Source organism: Myotis lucifugus, unplaced genomic scaffold (assembly GCF_000147115.1).
Source record: "Myotis lucifugus unplaced genomic scaffold, Myoluc2.0 scaffold_272, whole genome shotgun sequence".
In the NCBI taxonomy this organism is placed as follows: domain Eukaryota; kingdom Metazoa; phylum Chordata; class Mammalia; order Chiroptera; family Vespertilionidae; genus Myotis; species Myotis lucifugus.
The window spans coordinates 860824-880380 of record NW_005871320.1 but is presented as its reverse complement, the minus strand read 5'-3'; the positions used below and the strand labels follow the sequence as shown (position 1 = coordinate 880380).

The 19557-nt window shown below is 44.0% G+C and overlaps 1 protein-coding gene across 1 annotated transcript in view; it reads right to left on the bottom strand.

The window, feature by feature from the left end:
• Positions 1–19551, bottom strand: part of CDYL (chromodomain Y like) — a 235400-nt gene extending 215849 nt beyond the window's left edge. The window contains exon 1 of the mRNA XM_023763006.1: positions 19451–19551. Within this exon, the coding sequence (XP_023618774.1) occupies positions 19451–19474 (24 nt within the window). The 5' untranslated portion in view covers positions 19475–19551. The remainder of the gene's footprint in view (positions 1–19450) is intronic.
• Positions 19552–19557: the final 6 nt, after the last annotated feature.

Below are 19557 nucleotides of genomic sequence, written 5' to 3'. Positions count from 1 at the left end.
GGAGCAGTCCTCCTCGCCGCCGGAACCTTGCAGACCGCGCTCTGCGCGCGGTCCTGCGTGCGGGCGGAGCAGCCGGACGTGAGCAGGGGCGGGGCCGGGAGCGCGGGGTCCACGCCTGCGCTGTACGCCCCTTTCACTTCTCCTTCAAATGACTATTATAATACTGATTATGAGAAGAATTGAGGAATGTACAGAAACTACTGTGACTAAGCTCAATTTATCCCAGAAATACAAGGAGGGCTCGACATCAGAAAATATACATTTAAAAATTAAAGAAGAGAGGAAGTAAACGACACTCTAAGAAATGCAGGAAACACATTCAGTACAATTGAATGTTTCATGATTTTAAAATCCCTCACAAGCCAAAAATAAGAGGGAACTTTACCCAGATATTTTAAGGTATAGAACAAATATCTACAGCTTTTACTTAATAGTAAAATGTTATGAAACTTTTAGAATTAGAAATAGTTGCTATAACATATTAAACATTGTACTGGATGTTCCCAGCCAATGTAATAAAAAGAACAGAAATTATTGGAGAAAAAAATATAATTATACCTATTTGCACAAGATATGATTGTCTACATATAATCTAAAAGAATCTACCAATTTTCAAATAATAAGGTTGTGTTAACCAATTAGAAAATGTAACTTTAAAGAGATTCCATTAACAAGAGCAACCAAAAACTACAGTGTCTAGGAATAAATCTAAGACAGGTTACACAAAACTTCCTAACAAGACATTATTGATGGAGAGGGAGAGACAGAGAAGAGAGAAAGAGACCTGAGTAAGGGAACATTTGCCCCATGCCATGACCTTGTATCCACTTCCCTCTTGCCAACTTAAGTTGGGTAAATCATTCCAGCTACTGCCCTTCCTCCCTCTCCTGATTCATTAGTTTCCCCTTCCAATAGTTCTTTCCTATCATCACACAGCATACTGTAATTTCTCCTATCTTAAAGCAACTACCTCACCATCTTGGTTCCCGTTTCACAGCACTGCTCTTGATAGGTGCCTATAATCATCATCACCTCCAGTTCTTCTTTTCCCATTCTCTCATAAGACTGTACCAGGTAGTCCCCGAACTCCACCAAAACAGCTGTTGCCAAGGGGCCTCTGTGCTACCAAACCCCAGTCAATTTTTAGTTCTCAGCAACAGCCCAAAACACAGTGGACCATTCCTTCTTCTTGAAAATGTCTTCACCTGACTTCCAGGGCATCACTATGCCTTGTTTGTTGTACTTTCCTGCCTACATATCTTCTCAGTCTCCTTTACTGTGTCTTTATCTCCCCCAAGCTCTAAAATTGCTCCCAAGATTCAATCTTCACATCTCTTCTCTCCCTAACACTTTCCCCCCAGGATGATTCAATTCTCTCATGGCTTTAAAAACTATGTATATAATACATCGACATCTCCAAAAATTATCTCCGGCCTAAGCATATGCGCTAAATTCCAAACATGTAGCTTGTTGCTGTTCAACACACCTCCACCGAGATGTCTAAAAGGCATCTCAAGCTCAACATGCCTATAATCCAACCCCTATTTACCCACCCACCAGCCCTCCGCATAATAAAACCAAAGACGCCTCTTAAGTTTCTAAAAGCTATTATAAAACAGTATGTTGTGATCAAGACAAACACCAACAGAAGAAACTGGCCCACACATAAATGAAAACTTCATATGTGGCACAAGTGGCAAGTAAATGGGAGAGGGACAGACTATTTAACAAACGGTACAGATTATAGACATTTAAAAAACAAATCAGACCCCAACTTCATACCATACGCAAAAATAAACTGAAGGAAGATTAAAGTCCATACTGTAAGAAGCAAAGCTTTTAGATGAAAAGAGAGAAGACAAATGATCTTGGAGAAGGAAGGATTCCCTAAACAAGAAACAAAATTAAGATACGTTTGACTACATTAAAATATAAAATTTCATCTATTTGGCAGATGAAATATGTAACTACAGTTGATCCTTGAACAATTTTGAAGTTAGGGGTGCCAACCCACCACCCCCGAAAATCCACAGATAACTTTTAACTCCCCCAAAACTTAACTATAGTCAGCCATTCGCACCCCCAGATTCAACCAACCAGGAATCGATAACAGTATTTTTGATCCCCAGTTGGGAATGCGAAAATACTCTTCTATACCTGCTGGATGAATCCACAGATGCCAAACCCGGGTATCGGAAGGGCCTACTGTAGTTATAGGGGGTGGGGGATGGGTGGGGGAAATCTGCCTATAAGTGGACTTGCAAAGTTCAAAAGCCCTGTTGTTCAAGGATCAATCTGAAATTTTTAAATTACAGATTTTAAAAGTTTTAATTAAGAATGAAGGCACAAGTCACCAGTACAGGACCTATAGTTGAAAGCCAAAACAGAGCCGGGGAAAGCAAAGTGAAAAGTCACCATGACTGCAGAAGAACCTGGTGTGACATGCAGACTGGGATAGCCCCCAAGCATCAGGATTGCGAGACTAGGGAAGAGAACTACAGGATCTAGGTAACCTGCCTGCACGGGAGCTGGTGAAACTAGAAATAGGGGCTGCGGCCCCAGCTAAAGGGCCACACATACTGTTGCTTATCAATATGCTTTGTGAATGCGGCTTACTTTAAAAACAAAAAATAATGTTGGGCTCAGTGCATAGAGTGTCGGACTTCAGACCAAAGGGTCCCGGGTTCAATTCAGGTCAGGGGCACATACCTCAGCTGCAGGCTCCTCCCTGGCCCAGGCCCTGGTCAGGGCGCATGCAGGAGGCAACCAATCAATGTGTTTCTCTCACATCAGTATTTCTCTCTGTCTTTCCCTCTCTCTGAAAAAAAAAAAAAAAAATTCAAAGGAAAAGTATCCTCCAGTGAAGGTTAAAAAAAAAAAGGACCAATGAAATAATGTTTTATATAAAATTTTAACAATTCCTTCATGTTAACTTCTATTTGTCTTGTTAAATAGCATGCATATACTTCTATTTTTATTAACTAACTTATTTATGTACATCCATTCTATCTGAATGTACCAGTATGTATAGAGATTTCTGGAATGATTTCTATGGTTTGTGGTAGTTAATCTCGGATTATAGAGATTGGATAATTTTTTTTCTTTCTTTTTTGACTTATACCCTCTTTACTCAATGAACATACACTAACTCGGCCTTTACTAGTATATACAAACCACAAGTAAGGTGATGAGACTACATAAATTCTGGAAATTCAAAGGACCAGACTGCCGTGTGAATGTTATCTGGTTCAAATGGTGACCATCAAACGTCAAGCTCTTATTTCAAAAAGGCTGTTGACAACAAAAACATTCTCAGAACTTTTTCCTCTTTTAGGATTGCCTTCTTCCATGGTGCCAAATCTTCACTCCCTATAGAAGAAATGAATTTTGGAATGAACTAAAGTAATTCATAACTGTAAATCTAGTGAGTTAAGTTGACATGTTGTAAGTCAAAAGTGGGTTTCTCACACACAAAATGAAGTGACCTAATAGAAACCTACACTAGGCACCAGGGTTCCTCTGCATCTCAGTGATTCTCAAAATTCCTCATTTCCAAATACTAACTAAAGCTATTTGATCTGATGGAATTAGTTATACAATGAACAATGCCACTGGTGATTAAAAATCACATGCTGGCCCTGGCTGGTGTGGCTGTTAGCTGGCCATCATTCAGTGCACCAAAAGGTTGCCAGTTCAATTCCTGGTCAGGGCACATGCCCAGGTTTGTGGGCTCAATCCCTGGTAAGGGGTGTGCAGGAAGTAGCTGATCAACAAAAAAATCTTTACATAAAATAAAAATAAAAATCACATGCTGATTTATTTGATGTTTTCTTGGTTCTTAGGAATGTTAGTTAATGCTTGCCACTGTACATGAGTCTTCTAATGTTTATGCTGAACATGTCTTTTCCTTTAATGTATTTTCCAAACATGTTACTTTAATTTTTTTTAATCATTATAAATGTCAAATCATCATTGTTCATATTCATTCTCTTTGTAGAAACTTAAAAATTCTCTTTCACATGAGCACTTGCTTATGTTCTTTGGACAAAATTTTGGACATATGGAATCTCTTATCTTTTCTGTTTTCATCAATGTTTTGTGCCTCATTATAGATACCTGTTTAACTTAAAATCTTTAAAGATAGTAAAAATTGCTACCCATAATGATGCATTAAGTAAATTCTCCTTGCAAATCTGCTTCATCTCATACAAAGCTTATTCATTTTCTACCCTTACAATTAGCCACTCATTTTTAGGTCCACACAAGAGATTTTCATGCTGCTGTGCACAGGAAACCTACTAGCTATCTTTGAAATTAGAGGTTACTAGTTGAGACTTCCTATTCTGCTTCCACAAGTTACATTAGCAAATGTCACTGCTGTGGTCACATCTGCTCTATGTTCTGCTTAATGACCCCAAGTACAGTGACCAACCTATCATCTGTTAACTTATGCTACAAAGGGTTTAAGGTTTAAGAAACCCGTGTAACACTAGTTAGTCCTCATAGCAATAAAAATGAGTAGGACCCTAGCTGATTTGGTTCAGTGGATAGAGCATAGGCCTGTGGACTGAAGGGTTCCAGGTTCAATTCCGGTCAAGGGCACATTCCCGAGTAGCAGGCTCGATCCCCAGTAGGGAGCATGCAGGAAGCAGCCCATCAATGATTCTCATCATTGATGTTTCTATCTCTCTCTCCCTCTCCCGTCCTCTCTGAAATCAATAAAAATATATTTTTAAAAAAAATGAGCCCTAGCTAGTTTGGCTCAGTGGATAGAGCATCAGACTATGGACTGAAGGGTCCCAGGTTCGATTTCAGTCAAGGGCGTATGCCCGGGTTGCAGGATCAATCCCCAGCAGGGGGCATGCAGGAGGCAGCTGATCAATGATTCATCATTTATGTTTCCATCTCTGTCTCCCTCTCCTTTCCTCTCTCTGAAACCAATAAAAATAGGTCTTAAGAAAATGAAGTCTTTTTTGGTTAAGGTATTAATACAGTCAGCCCTTCTTATGTGCAGGTTCACATTCACAAATTCAACCAACCACAGATTGAAAATGTTTTTTAAAAAGTTACATTGCTGTTGATGTGTACTATGTAGTTAGGTGTCTACAGAGGTTGCTGGCTGCATTTGTACTGAATATGTAAACTTCTTTCCTTGTCAATATTCCCTAAACAATACAGTATAACAATTATTTACATGTCACTTAGACTGTATCTTTATAATACTATATTATACCAGAGGATATGCACAGGTTACATGCAAATACTATGCCATCTTCTATCCTATCTAATAAAAGAGAAACATGGTAATTAGCCGTACCTCCGCTACCCTTCCCATTGGCTAATCAGGGCGATATGCAAATTAACTGCCAGCCAAGATGGCGGCCGGCAGCCAGGCAGCTTAAAGCTAACAGGAGGCTTGCTTGCTTCAGTGACGGAGGAAGCCAACGTTCCCCGCCTGCCGCTGCCGGCCTCTGAGCTTGCAGTTTGAAACATTGTTACAAATATAGAAGCTAAACAAAACCCCAGAAACCTGCTTTCAGCCAGCCGGGATCTCAGAGCTGGAGTTGAAACAGTGTTTCGATTATAGAACCCAAACAAACCAGATACCTGCTTTCAGCAGCCGAGGCCTCAGAGCTGGAGCCAAGCCTCAGAGCTAAAGCTGGCCCAGAATAAAAGAAAAAAGAAAAAAAGGAGCGGTTGGGAGCTTCAGTCACCCGCCAGCCTGAAAACACCCCTCAGCCCCTCACCCAGACTGGCCAGGCACCCCAGTGGGGACCCCCACCCTGAAGGGGATGTGACCAGCTGCAAACAGCCATCAGCCCCTCACCCAGGCTGGCCAGGCACCCAAGCGGGACCCCCACCCTGATCCAGGACACCCTTCAGGGCAAACCAGCCGGCCCCCACCCGTGCACCAGGCCTCTATCCTATATAGTAAAAGGGTAATATGCCTCCCAGCACCGGGATCAGCGGAGCCGCGAGGCCTCCCGGCACCGGGAGCAGCGTGACAGGGGGCAGTGACCAAACCCCCTGATCGCCCTGCAGTTCTGTGTGTGACAGGGGGCGGGGCCACAACCTCCCTATCCGCCCTGCTCTGTTCGTGACAGGGGAAGGCGCCCCAACCCCCTGATCAGCCCTGCTCTGTGCCTGATAGGGGGGAGCTCCCCAACCCCCTGATCGCCCTGCAGCTCTGTGTGTGACAGGGTGTGGCACCCCAACCCCCTTTTCGGCCCTGCTCTGTGGGTGATAGAGGGCGGCGCCCCAACCCCCCCCCCCACGGGCCCTGCTCTGTGTGTGACGGGGTAGAGCCATAACCTCCCCATCGGCCCTGCCCTGAGTGTGACAGGGTGCGGCGCCCCAACCCCCTGATCTGCCCTGCTCTGTGTGTGACAGGGGGCGGTGCCCCAACTCCCCTATCGGCCCTACTCTGTGAGTGACAGGGGGAGCTCCTCAACCCCCTGATCGGCCCTGCTCCTGTGCGTGACAGTGTACGGAGTCCCAACCTCCTGATGGGCCCTGCTCTCTGTGAGTGACAGGGGGCAGCGCCCCAACTCCCTGATTGGCTCTGCCTCTGTGCGTGAAAAGGGGTGGCGCCGCAACCTCCCCCGTCGACCCTGCCTTTGAGGTTGAAGGGGGCAGTGCCCCAAACCCCCCAAATCGGCCCTACCTGAGCATGACTGAGGAGGCTTCGCAACCTCCTGATCCGCCCTGCTCTGTGCATGACGGGGCGGCGCCCCAACTCCCCAGTCAGCCCTGCTCTGAGCCCGACCAGGGGCTGCACCTAGGGATTGGGCCTGCCCTCTGCCACCCGGGAGCAGGCCTAAGCCAGCAGGTCATTATCTCCCGAGGGGTCCCAGACTGTGAGAGGGCACAGGCCGGGGTGAGGGGACTCCCCCCCCCCCCCGAGTGCACAAATTTTTGTGCACCAGGCCTCTAGTATATATATATAAAACCCTAATATGCAAATAGAACGAACGGTGGAACAACCGAACAACCGGTCGCTATGATGTGCGCTGATCACCAGGGGGTACAAGCGGAACATGGCGGGCATTGGCCACAGTGGGATGGTGGAGCAGGTGAGCGGGAACGCCAGACCACAGCAGGGGCCGGTCACTGTCATCAGGGCAAGCCTCTGGTTGTTACTGAAAATTCTTTGCTCCTGTGTGCCACGGTCCCACCCAGCGCTTGCACCCACTGCCGGCGACAGCCCCACTCACACCCTCAGCCACCACCCGGCGCGGGTCCTGATTGCTCAGCACCGTCAGCGGGTGCAAGCAGCAGCTGCTGGCCCCAATCGCCCCTGAGGGCTTCTCCACCTCCCCCTGCTCCTGAGGGGCAAGGATCAGGGCAGCATCCGCCACTCGCACCCGCTGATGGCGCTGGCCCTGCTCACACCTGCTCCTGGCGCCGACCCCAATCACTCTGCGCTGTCAACGGGTGCGAGCGGGGCCGGCACTGTAGGCGCGTGGCAGTGGCAGTGGTGGCAGGAGTGGGGCTGCCAGCAGACAGGAGACCAGGGCAGGAGAGGCTGGGCAGGGGTGTGGAGAATGGGTCGAGACCTGCCCCTGTGCCACCCACAGCCTCGCGGCCCACAGTTCCTTTCAAAATGCACAAATTCATGTACTGGGCCCCTAGTTTAATATAAGGGACTTGAACATCCCCGAATTTTGGTTATCTGCAGGGTGTCCTGGAACCAATTCCCCATGAATACCCAGGAATGTATGTGTCTTAGAAACCAACATCTCCAACACCTTAAAGTAAATCCTAAAACCACAAAGTAAACCCTAAACCCTAAACTCTTGAGTTTTTATGTAGCATGCAAAAGGTCATATACATATACTTAAATATAGTACTAAGTCAATTATTAATTATTCATTAAAGTTTATTTATAAGACTTTAATTTAAACAATCTTCACTTTTAAATGGTTTAATCAGTAGTAATTATAAACTCTTTTCAAGAAATCTTTCAAATACCACTTTTAACAAACATAAATCATAAGGATGTTTACTAAATAGCTTCTTGCTAACATACATCCAAAATAGATAATGAGGGAGAAAAGTAAATCTTTCTATATGCTTATTCCTACTTTGTATCATTATCGATGTCATACACATAATAAACAAGCAAAACCCTGACTGGGTGACCTGTCCTAAATTGATAATGATGTACAGAAGGGAGAAATTCATTTTCTACTAAGGATAAAAGGAAAAGGGGAGAAGATGGAGCAAATAAAAAACTAGCTTATGTTAGTTTGAAAGTTTATTTTAGAAAGACATAATGATTCTATTACCTGATTTTTTCATAAACAGATAACTAAACTTTCTAAATAGTTCAATTCCATATTCTATGATGAAGTGCAGCAGGGGGTAGGGCTCTAAAACAGGAGGTGGGTTGATAAGAATGACAGAGAAAGCAAGTAGTTGGAAAAGACATCAACCCACTCAACTTCATTTCCCTTGACCCAGACTTAGAAAAGGCCAAAAATTAAGAAAGCTAGAGAAAACAAAAGAAATTTGACAATAATTAATCCTACAACAATTTTCAGTGACAGGAGCTTCTGATATATACCTCCTCAAAACCTAATAAACTGCTGCACATGGCTCTTAAGCCATTCTTTCTACTTAGGTAGCTGCATTAGTTTGAATCACTAGAGATCCTGCCCACTGGGACTGAGAGAGATGCTTGGAGCCGGGAGGCTTGCCAGGACTGAGGAACCAGAAATGTATCTGGTCCAGCAATAAAGCCTGGTGGATGTGCTGATTGTGAGCACTGCCAGATCTTGACCCCTGGATTTTTCTTTCCCCTTCCTGGGATAGAAGCACAACTGAAAACCAAAAGAGCTTCTGGAGAAGCAGTACCAACTGCTTTGTTATTCCTGTAACAAAAGTGAGAAGCATGCCTTCACTTCTGCTCAGCCCCCATGGAACTTCAGAGAACATAAGGGCTCAAGTTACCTCATATCACCTGCAGAAGGAAGTTCCCACCCATTTAATGTAGGACATCACAGACATCCCTCCTCCCAAGGCAGCAGAGTAGAGAAAGTCAGCAGTGGTCCTAACAGGTGGCACTCCCTGTGAGGTCAGCAGATGATTCCAAAGAAACTCAGATCATACTTTTGAGTGGTGGGAAGTGCTGGTAAAGCACAGGAAGGGTGGGAATTTCCATCTTACTTTTAGCTCCCATCCCAATCACCCAGCAAAGTCAGGGATTCGGGAATACAGCATGACACTCCAATCTTGCCTACACAGAGGAAAAACAAGAGTTGATGTCTTTACTTGCTTCTCAAACTCTTAAGGGAAGCACTCTTCTTTAAAGAAAGACCTGTTCCACTACAAAAAAGCTTTTAAAACAGTTGCCCAAACTCCAAGGCAGGTCCCTCTACTGCAATAGAATTCAGCCAAGACAAGAAACTAAGGTTTTCATTTTCCATTCAGTGGATTATGGCTACAAATAACTTGAATTTTTGGCCAATCCTCCCCCACTCCCCACCACATGGTTTTGGTCTTTTTCTCTCCCAGTCTTCTTCTTGACAAACATGGACGTGTGGCATTGCTGTAAAGCTCCCCACTCATAATCACAATCTTTTTTCTGTTGATTTTTATCAGATTCCTGGGTAAGCAGAATGTGTCTGGTCTTAACATTTTATACACATCTCATTTCCACAATCTTTTAAGCCAATTCTACATAATCACTGCAACCTCATCATTTTTAAGCAGTCCCAAACAGGAGCTACTTAGAAAGAATTGTTTCCCCTAGGAATACACTTTCACTTTCAGATAGGCATCTACCAATTTAATCAAGACATTCTCAAAAATTCACTTATGAGCTGAAGCTAGTGGTACCAACTGATGATGGTATATAAAATAATTCTGGAGGAAATTTCACTCAAACGTATACTCCAAAAGAAGAGCACTACAAATCATTTTCTAGAAAACACACACACACACACACACACACACACACACACCTCTATCTTTAAAAGTAACAAAATAACTATTTACCTATTTTTAAGCTCAGAAACTCATATATATATATATATATATATATGCCTAAGCGACCATTACGACCAGACGGTAGCTATGATGTACACTGACCACCAGGGGGCAGATGCTCAACGCAGGAGCTGCCCCCTGGTGGTCAGTGCACTCCCACAGCCAACCTCCCGTGGTGCCTCCCCCGAGCTGGCCGGCACCAATGGGGATTGGGCGAGACAGTCCCAATGAGCCTCGATCACCGGCCAGGCAGAGGAACCCCACCCATGCATGAATTCATGCACTGGGCCTCTAGTCCTATTTAATAAATGCCTAATATGCAAATTGTCCACTCGGGCGATCATTCGACTGGGAGTTTAACTGGGAGACCGGGAGTTCAACCGCTCACTATGACGTGCGCTGACCACCAAGGGACAGCACGGAACATGGCAGGCGTTGGCGATGCAGCGCTGGCAACGGGCAGCAGTGGAGGCGCTGCCGGCCCCAGTGGGCTCCAATGAGAGCGGGACCATGGCAGGATGGTGGAACAGGTAAACAGGCAGCGCCAGGTCAAGGCAGATGCAAGCTGGGGCCCAATCGCCCCACAGACAGCAACCAGTGGCAGTGGCGGGGGGCAGGGCCGCCTCCCGGCTCCCAGGCACTGAGGGAGCAAGGCGGGGGACCCGGCCCCAATTGATCACCCTGCAGGCGAGATGGTGGAGCAAGTGAGGGGGCAGCACCAGGCCAAGGCGGGGTGCCGGCAGGGCTGTGGGGCTGTGAGGCTGGGGGCGCAAGCTGGGGCCTGATCTCTGCAGGCCACCCCAAGGGACTCCTCTCATGCACAAATTCGTGCACCAGGCCTCTAGTTTGTATATAAGAAGGAAGTTAGAGGACTAAGACTGGGGACAACTTATGCCAACAGAGAGTTGGCTAAACTCCATTTCAGGTATCTGAAGTATAGGACAATAGAGGACTTCCTCTGTATTGCACAGATAAAAGCAAGGTAAGCAAAAGTAGGCAGTGCGACCCCTACTTCCCAGACCAGAGGCTTGGAACAAAGCAATAAGCAAGTACCGAATTTGGTCAGGAGTCAAAAAACAGGATTAATGAAGCTTCGACTCAAAGGGACCTGGCAGAGGGATGAAAGTCAAGTTGGAGGTACCAGAACTGGACATCTAGATGAGCAAATTCAGCAGGGAGAGAGGAGCTGAAGGATGAAGATGCCCTGAAAAACAGAAAGTGTTCTAAGAGGGCTTTGGCCTAGCCCATGGGCAGGAAGGAGTTATGAAACAGACAGGCCCCCAAGCCAATAGGGAACTTACAAATGTTCCCATGACTGACTCCAAGGAACAGCACAATTGCTCTTTTAAGTAGAGAAACATCTAGTACACTTTTGCTTGAACATTCAGCAATAAGATGACTTTAGATAGAAATAAATATCTTTTGGAGAAAACCAAGATGGCGGCATAGGTAAACACCGGAGATTGCTGCTTAGCACAACCACTTCAAGAATACAACTAAAAGACAAAACGGACATCATCCAGAACCACAGGAAGGCTGGCTGAGTGGAAATTCTACAACTAGAAGGAAAGAGAAAAGCATACCGAGACTCAGAGGAGCTGCGGGGCGGAAGTAAAGTACAGAGGTACGGAGGCGCACACGGAGAGGGCTGGCAGCTGAGGACACGGTTGTCTTTTTCAATCAGTAGGGAGTCTCAAGCTCTGAGCTCCAGTTCCGGGCGAGTCTCTGGGGACCCAGACTCATACGGGAGAAACTGAACTGTCTGGCATCGGTTGGAACTCAAGGGCAGCTTAATCTTGGAGGTGCTTGCAGGGATTGCCGGAACACTGAGAAACGGAGCCTCTGAGGGCAGCCATAGCTGCTTGCTCTGCCATGTTAATCCCCTGGGACCCCCGCCCCGCCCAAACTGTGCGCCGGCTTTTGCATATGAAAGGCCTGGCCCTTTGCAATCTGAAAATTACCTAACAAACTGCAGCTGGCCCAAGGCCCCACAGCAACTTGCATTGCTTCACAGCTGAGCTCCTGCTGGGTAGCCTCAGGCAGAGGCTAGATTAGCACCTCCCTAGAGATCCAGGAGCCAGTGTGCCCGGTGGTCAGATTGGGACCATCCAAATTGCAGCTCCTCGGATCCATAAAGGATACACTCATGGGGCAGACTCAGTGAGCACCAAAGCCCCACTGAAGCAAGTCTTGCCCCGGAGGGGTGTTTCCAGCACAGAAGTTCTCCCATTGCAGACACAGCTGATTCTCACAGCCAAGTGGCCTGGAGGTCAATTCCTCCCAGTGACACCTACAACAATCAAGGCTTAACTACAATAAGACTGTGCACAAAGCCCACAAGGGGGTGCACCAAGAGTGTCCACCTCAGGTAATTGGGGAGGCTGAGCCACTGGGCCCTATAGGACACCTAGCACACAAAGCCACTCTATCAACACAGGGAAGCATAAAAAACGCGGAGACAAAGAAACAGGTCACAAATGACAGAAATGGAGGAAAGCAAACTACTGGATATAGAGTTCAAAACCACACTTTTAAGGTTTTTCAAGACCTTTCTAGAAACCGCCGATAAATTTAGTAAGACCCTCAATAAATCTAGTGAGACCTCGAGTTTATGAAAAAGGACCAACTAGAAATTAAGCATACACTGACTGAAATAAAGGATATTATGCAGAGTTCCAACAGCAGACTAGAAGAACGCGAGAATCAAGTCAAAGATTTGAAATACGAAGAAGCAAAAAACACCCAACCGGAAAAGCAAAATGAAAAAAGAATCCAAAAATACGAAGATAGTGTAAGGAGCCTCTGGGACAGCTTCAAGTGAACCAACATCCGAATTATAGGGGTGCCAGAAGAAGAGAGAGACCAAGATATTGAAAACCTGTTTGAAGAAATAATGACAGAAAACTTCCCCTACCTGGTGAAAGAAATAGACTTACAAGTCCAGGAAGCACAGAGAACCCCAAACAAAAGGAATCCAAAGAGGACCACACCAAGACACATCATAATTAAAATGCCAAGAGCAATAGACAAAGAGAGAATCTTAAAAGCAGCAAGAGAAAGAAACTCAGTTACCTACAAGGGAGTACCCATACGACTGTCAGCTGATTTCTCAACAGAAACTTTGCAGGCCAGAAGGGAGTGGCAAGAAATATTCAAAGTGATGAATACCAAGAACCTACAACCAAGATTACTTTATCCAGCAAAGCTATCATTCAGAAGTGAAGGTCAGATAACGAGCTTCACAGATAAGGAAAAGCTAAAGGAGTTCATCACCACCAAACCAGTATTATATGAAATGCTGAAAGGTATCCTTTAAGAAGAGGAAGAAGAAGAAAAAGGTAAAGATACAAATTATGAACAACAAATACACATCTATCAACAAGTGAATCTAAAAATCAAGTGAATAAATAATCTGATGAACAGAATAAACTGGTGATTATAATAGAATCAGGGGCATAGAAAGGGAGTGGACTGACTATTCTTGGGGGGGAAAGGGGTGTGGGGGATGCGGGAAGAGACTGGACAAAAATCGTGCACCTATGGAGGAGGTGGGGGGGGAGGTAAGGGCAGAGGGTGGGGTGGGAACCGGGTGGAGGGGAGCTATGGGGGGAAAAAAGAGGAACAACTGTAATAATCTGAACAATAAAGATTTAATTTTAAAAAAATAAAAATAAATATCTTTTAAGTTGAATGGTTAAAGACAGTTACTGAAACAGACTTAAAAAAAATTTTTTTGAGCCCGGCTGGGTGTCACTCAGTGGTTGAGCATCGACCTATGAACCAGGAGGTCACAGTTCGATTCCTGGTCAGGACACATATCCCAAATGAGGGCTGGATTCCCAGTGGGGGGCATGCAGGAGCAGCCAATCAATAATTCTCTTTCATAATTGATGTTTCTATCTCTATCTCTCCCTTCCTCTCTGAAAGCAATAAAAACATGTTTTTAAAAATTTTTGATTACTCAATTCAAGTATTCTCATTCTCACCAATATCAGTTAATATTTCCCTTACCTAGCATCATCATGGAAGATAACACAGTAAGTCCCTGTTCTTAAGCCAGGTTACACATATATAGCAGGAGATGAAGGGCTGTACAAAGACACTAACTCAAGGTTCATCTTCCTAAAGCATCAACCCCCAAAAATTTATGGAGAAGAATTAGCTGGTAAGTACTTTTAAAACATTCAATAGCAAACCAAAAAATATTCACGAAGGCTTTAGATAACATGAGAATTCAGTAACAGGCCACGCTTACAATCCCCCTTCCCACCTCTATTTCCTAATTAGGACACTTGCTCTCTTTCTTCTGCTGTTAGAAACACTTAGGTGGAAACTTTGGAAAGCAGTATCATAAAAATAAATTTAATTTTGTCACATGCCGAAACTTTTTGAAAACGATTTTTGATAGCTCTTTCCAACATGATCTTTTCTTTTTGTAAACATGCTCTTCAGATGCTCTATGAGGCTCAGGGGCCCCTGTAATCCATGACCCAGAGGTGCAATTACCAGATCCCCTCTACAGCTCATCTCAAAAGCAAAGTTATTGTCTACTCACTGCCTTTGGCAACTCCCTTTCCTTTACCAAATATCTGTTTCTAACACACTAAGGAAGCCAGTAAAATCCACGCATATCATGCCTATATAATAAAGGTAAACAGTCTTCAAGAGAGACCCAGAATTGTTCAGTGTACAGAACAAGACTTTTTTTTTTGGTCTTTGTTCTCACATATTCTAAATAATTGAGGCTTCCAGATTGGTTACATGCTAACATAAGATATGCTAGTGTATCCAACTCTGTCATGCCCTGAAATCCTAAACAGTAAAATATTGATGAAAATTGGTACATTTTAACCAAAGATATTCATTATGTACAATGAGCATTGTTGGACTTCATCAACAAATGCTAGGGAACTACCAACCTCTTGAAAACTTCACATGGCAGAGCTATGGAGCATATGGAAAAATTCAATGATTCTTAGATATCACAGCAAGAACAAAAAAAGACTTACCATTTTAGAATACAAGAATTAAAAGCAAATTCAAAGGAAAAGCACAGGAGATGTGTTTAGGCAAATGAATAAATATTCTCAATAGTTCACATTTAAGATAGTGTGTTAATTTTCTTTCTTTTATAAACATACTAGAGGCCTGATGCACGAAATTCATGCAAGAGTAGGCCTTCCTTCCTCCAGCACCTGGGACCCGGGCTTCCCTCACAGCCTGGCTTCGTCCAGTCTAATAAGCATATTACGCTTTTATTATTATAGATACGTATACATCAGAGAGGAAGGGAGTGGGAGAGAGAGAGAGAAACACCAATGATGAGAGAGAATCATTGATCGGCTGCTTCCTGCCTGGCCTTCACTGAGCCTGCAACCTGGGCATGTCCTTCAATCAGAATCAAACTGTGACTGCCTGGTTCATAGGACAACACTCAACCGCTGAGCCACACTGGCTGGGCTAAGATAGTGTGTTAATTTTCAAAATACACACACATTTGCCTTTACTGTCCCTCAATCAATTTCAGAAGTCAAATAACTCTCTTCCTTTTCTAATTTTGGCCATCTCAATCTTTTAAGAGCTAGCTTAAACCACACACAACAGATGCTGGTTTATCTTAACCAACATCATAGGTCTCCTGATCTTTGTGACTTCCATTTGAACTACACATGCAGATTTTATTTATAATTGTGCTTTTTGTCAATGTATATAAAAGGAGCAATCTTATCCCAAACTTAGGAGGTTCAAAAGACTTCCCTTTCCCCCAAATCCTGATTATTTTTCCACACTAATCAGCTTTAAGACAATTTTTAAATAAGGCAGGTATAATTTCATTCTTAAAAGCTTACTTCCATTTTTGATTGACTGAAACATTCATGTGTGGGATAAATGTTTTCTCAAAAGGCCAAGACTAGATCACTGAGATTGTCCTGAAATTTAAATTAGCTATTATAATAGTTCTCAAGGAAAACCCCACAACCACTGAGAAAAAAGGAATTAAGATACACAATAAAGGGAATGCTTCTTCATGTTATAAAGGGTCACCTCCTTATTTGGTCCACATATTGAAGGAAAGAGTGCAACTCAGAACTTCTGGCTCTAAATCTAGGGCTGGGCTTGGAGCAGAAAGTCTTTATATACTCCACACTTCACCCTCCATATGTCCCAACCCCAGAGTAAACCTGAGCTCCAGAACAAATCATCTAAAGCAGAAGTCAGACTAAGACATGGAGGCCAAATCTAGTCCATTGCCTGTTTTTGTAGAACCCATGCACTTAGAATGTTTTTTACTTTTAAGTTATTTTTTAAAAGAATATTTCATGACATGTAAAAATTACATGAAATTAGAATTTTACTGTCCATTAAGTTTTATTGGAACACAGTGCTCATCCATTTAGGTGTTGTTTCTACTTGCTGAGTAGTTAAAACAAAGACTGCCTGGCCTGCAAGGTTTAAAACATTAACTATCTGGCCCTTTATATAAAGTTTGTGGACCCCAGAACTAAAGGATGCTTGTCTTTTTGTGAAAGCTACTTAAGTTCTTAACATGAGTCAGTCAAAACTCTACCTTCCCTAATCCTAGCTGCTGGTGATACAGGGAGTAAATTTACTGTATCCTTCAACTAACAGTAGCTCTTCCAATTTAGGAAGGCGGAAGGCTGACGGCTGATGTTCCACCCTATCTTATCTAGGTCTGATCCCTTATTTTTTATTCAAAAAGCATAATTACAATTACCATTAAATTACAATAACCTTTACTAAGAATCTATTACCATATACCAGGCACCATTCTAAGTGTTGGAGATCTCATTTCTTTGTAGGTGAGAAAACAGAGGCTTAGCAATCAGGTAACTAACTTGCCCAAGTTCACATAGCTACTGCAGATCTGCTCTAACCATACCACATTACTTCAAAAAGCAAGACTTTGAACTTCCTCTTTTGTCTCAATATATTCCTCTAGAATGGTGGAGTCTGAGGCTAAACGTGAAACTTCTATTCGATTTAGGCAAAATTGGACAAAACTAGGCAACTAATGTCCCATGACTGGATACTCAAGTACCTTGTGCTCTCCCCAGCCTTGTCAGCTTGTCAGCCTGTAGTGTTCATTTACAACTGCATATCAGTTCTGCCTCACAAATAATACTGCCTTGATTTAAAAATATACAATTCTATCTTTAGAAAACAAAAACCAGTCCTCAGGGATACATGTTAGATCAGTTAAAATAATAACCATCACTTACTGAGTATTTCCTATGGGAACTGTGGGGCATGCTTTACATATTTTTTTCATTTAAACTTCACAGCTCTGGGAGATAAACATGGATTCCAATTTTACAGATGAGGAAACTAAACCTTCAAGGTTAATTTACCCAATGTGACAGGGTTGGGATTCAGTAACTATGTTCTGACTCCAAATCCAGGCTCTCAACCACTACGCTGAACTTTCAAATATCAACTTTCAATCATAATATGGTCAGTGTTGCCTACAAGTAAAGGAAAACTTACAAAATGTACCATGAAAAGATACTGCCCACCATATTGCTTACTTTCACCTCAACTATACTCCTATAACTTTTTCAAAACTAAAACAAAACCCAGAATCAAAAATCCAATTGTACAGGTGTACCATTCCTTTGCAATGCACTTATTTCTTCCCCAATAGATGTTTTTTGAGGGTATAAACCATTCTCATACCCCTGTTCCTATGAAACCTTCATGACAGGCATTTAATAAACATGCTGAGTGAACAGAAACTGTACAAATTTTACTTATAAATGAATTCTGCCAGAAAAGTAGTGAGTAGAAGATATACAGAAGCAGCAAAGAAAAAACTAAATGTAATTCCTTATACACTAGTGGTAAATGTAGTTTTCAGGATCGTTTTTATACACATAAGATACAACTTATGTATAAGGTGCCACCTTCATCCAAACACTAATGGAATGAGCTAGGTGTGCATTTATAATCACAAAATGAAGAATACTCAGGCTAAACTATTAAAGAATAATCTAATGGAGAAACCAAAACCCCTCACATCCTCATACTGTGTACTTTCCCAACTGTATGTCTTAACCTGGAAGATCGTCTGCATCTTAGCCTCTAATTCTAGAATTTCCCCATACACAACACTTTCTTTCCTGGAAGGGAAGCTTGAGACAAGGAGTGTTTTTTCCCTTAACATACCCACATGATCCAAGATAGTCTCTTGCATACAGTAGGGCATTGCTACTGTATAAAGTGGTTGAACAGAATGGAACATTTTCAGGTGCCAGCTAAGGTACACTGACCATATACAATTTAAGGGGAGGCAACAACCTCACCATTAATTCTACAGAAGGCAGTCTCCTCCTAAAAACGTTTGCACACTTGCTTAAAAAAAAAACACACACACACACAAAAAGCTGTTAGAAGGCTATCACTGTTGGCAATAGAGCTCCATTCTGTGACATTATATGCCCACAAGAGAAGACACCTCAGAGGGTGTCTTATTAAGACCCGGTGCTTATTAAGGGTTGGTTCACAAGGGCCAAGGGGCTCTACTTGTTATAGACGCTGACTTAAGTCCCTACACATTCAGGTCCCTAAACACATCACAAAGGTGAATACAGAGAGTTCCAGAAGTTTGAAGTCTCTTACGAATATATGTTTATAAGTATATACGAAACTGAAGACATTTATCCAAAGGAACAGAAAGTCTTTTAAGCTTCTGTACTCCCAGGAAGTCTGCTTTGAAATACGTCAAGAAGTTACATCGAGGTATACAAAGTATGTCTGAAGATCCAAACTGATAACTCCAAAACTTGTAGTTGAAGCTGACAAAACTGCCCAGAACTAAGAGTTCTGATGGTGCCCTTTCTTACTTTCAACGCTGCGACGCAAATGAATGATGGTATATCAGCGTTAAATTTAAATTTCCTGACTCTGGCCACAATGCTAACCTAATTAAAGCATGTGGTCAACGTTTAGCATTTTCGGTGCGATATTTTGCATCGCTTTGCCTAGCAGCAGAGTTGAGAGACAGTGGCACTCTTCCTCGTGCCCCCCACAGCCAGAGGCAAAACCCCTCTCCAAGATGCTTTATTAAAGGGGCAGGAAAAACACCCCCGCACCCTTCCAGCTCCCACCAGGCGGTGACGGGGGCTCCACACCAATCACCCTCGCCAAGAACTTTGGGCTCAGTCTGAGCAAGTCACTCGAACACGCGCTACTTCCCCCCGGCCAGGGCCCCCCACCCCCAGGAGCCTGACAACTCCCGGGAGGCCCCCCCACGCCCGACGCGTGGCTCCGACTCCCCTCGCACACATTTCCCGTCCAGCAAACTGCTGCCGGGGGGAGGGGGCAGGCAGCGAGGTGGGCACCGGTGGCAGAGCCGGCCGTCGGAGTGGACGCGGCCGGACAGGGGCGGCGCGGGGTGGCGGGCGAGGGCGGCCCGAGGGTCCGGGAGGGGGAGGGGAGATACCTCGTACAGCTCCTCGGAAGCCATGGTGGGCAGTGGAGTTGCGGGCAGGCGGGAGGGGCAGGGTTGGGGCGAGGCGCCGCCGCCTGGCGGCCGACACTTTGTTCAGT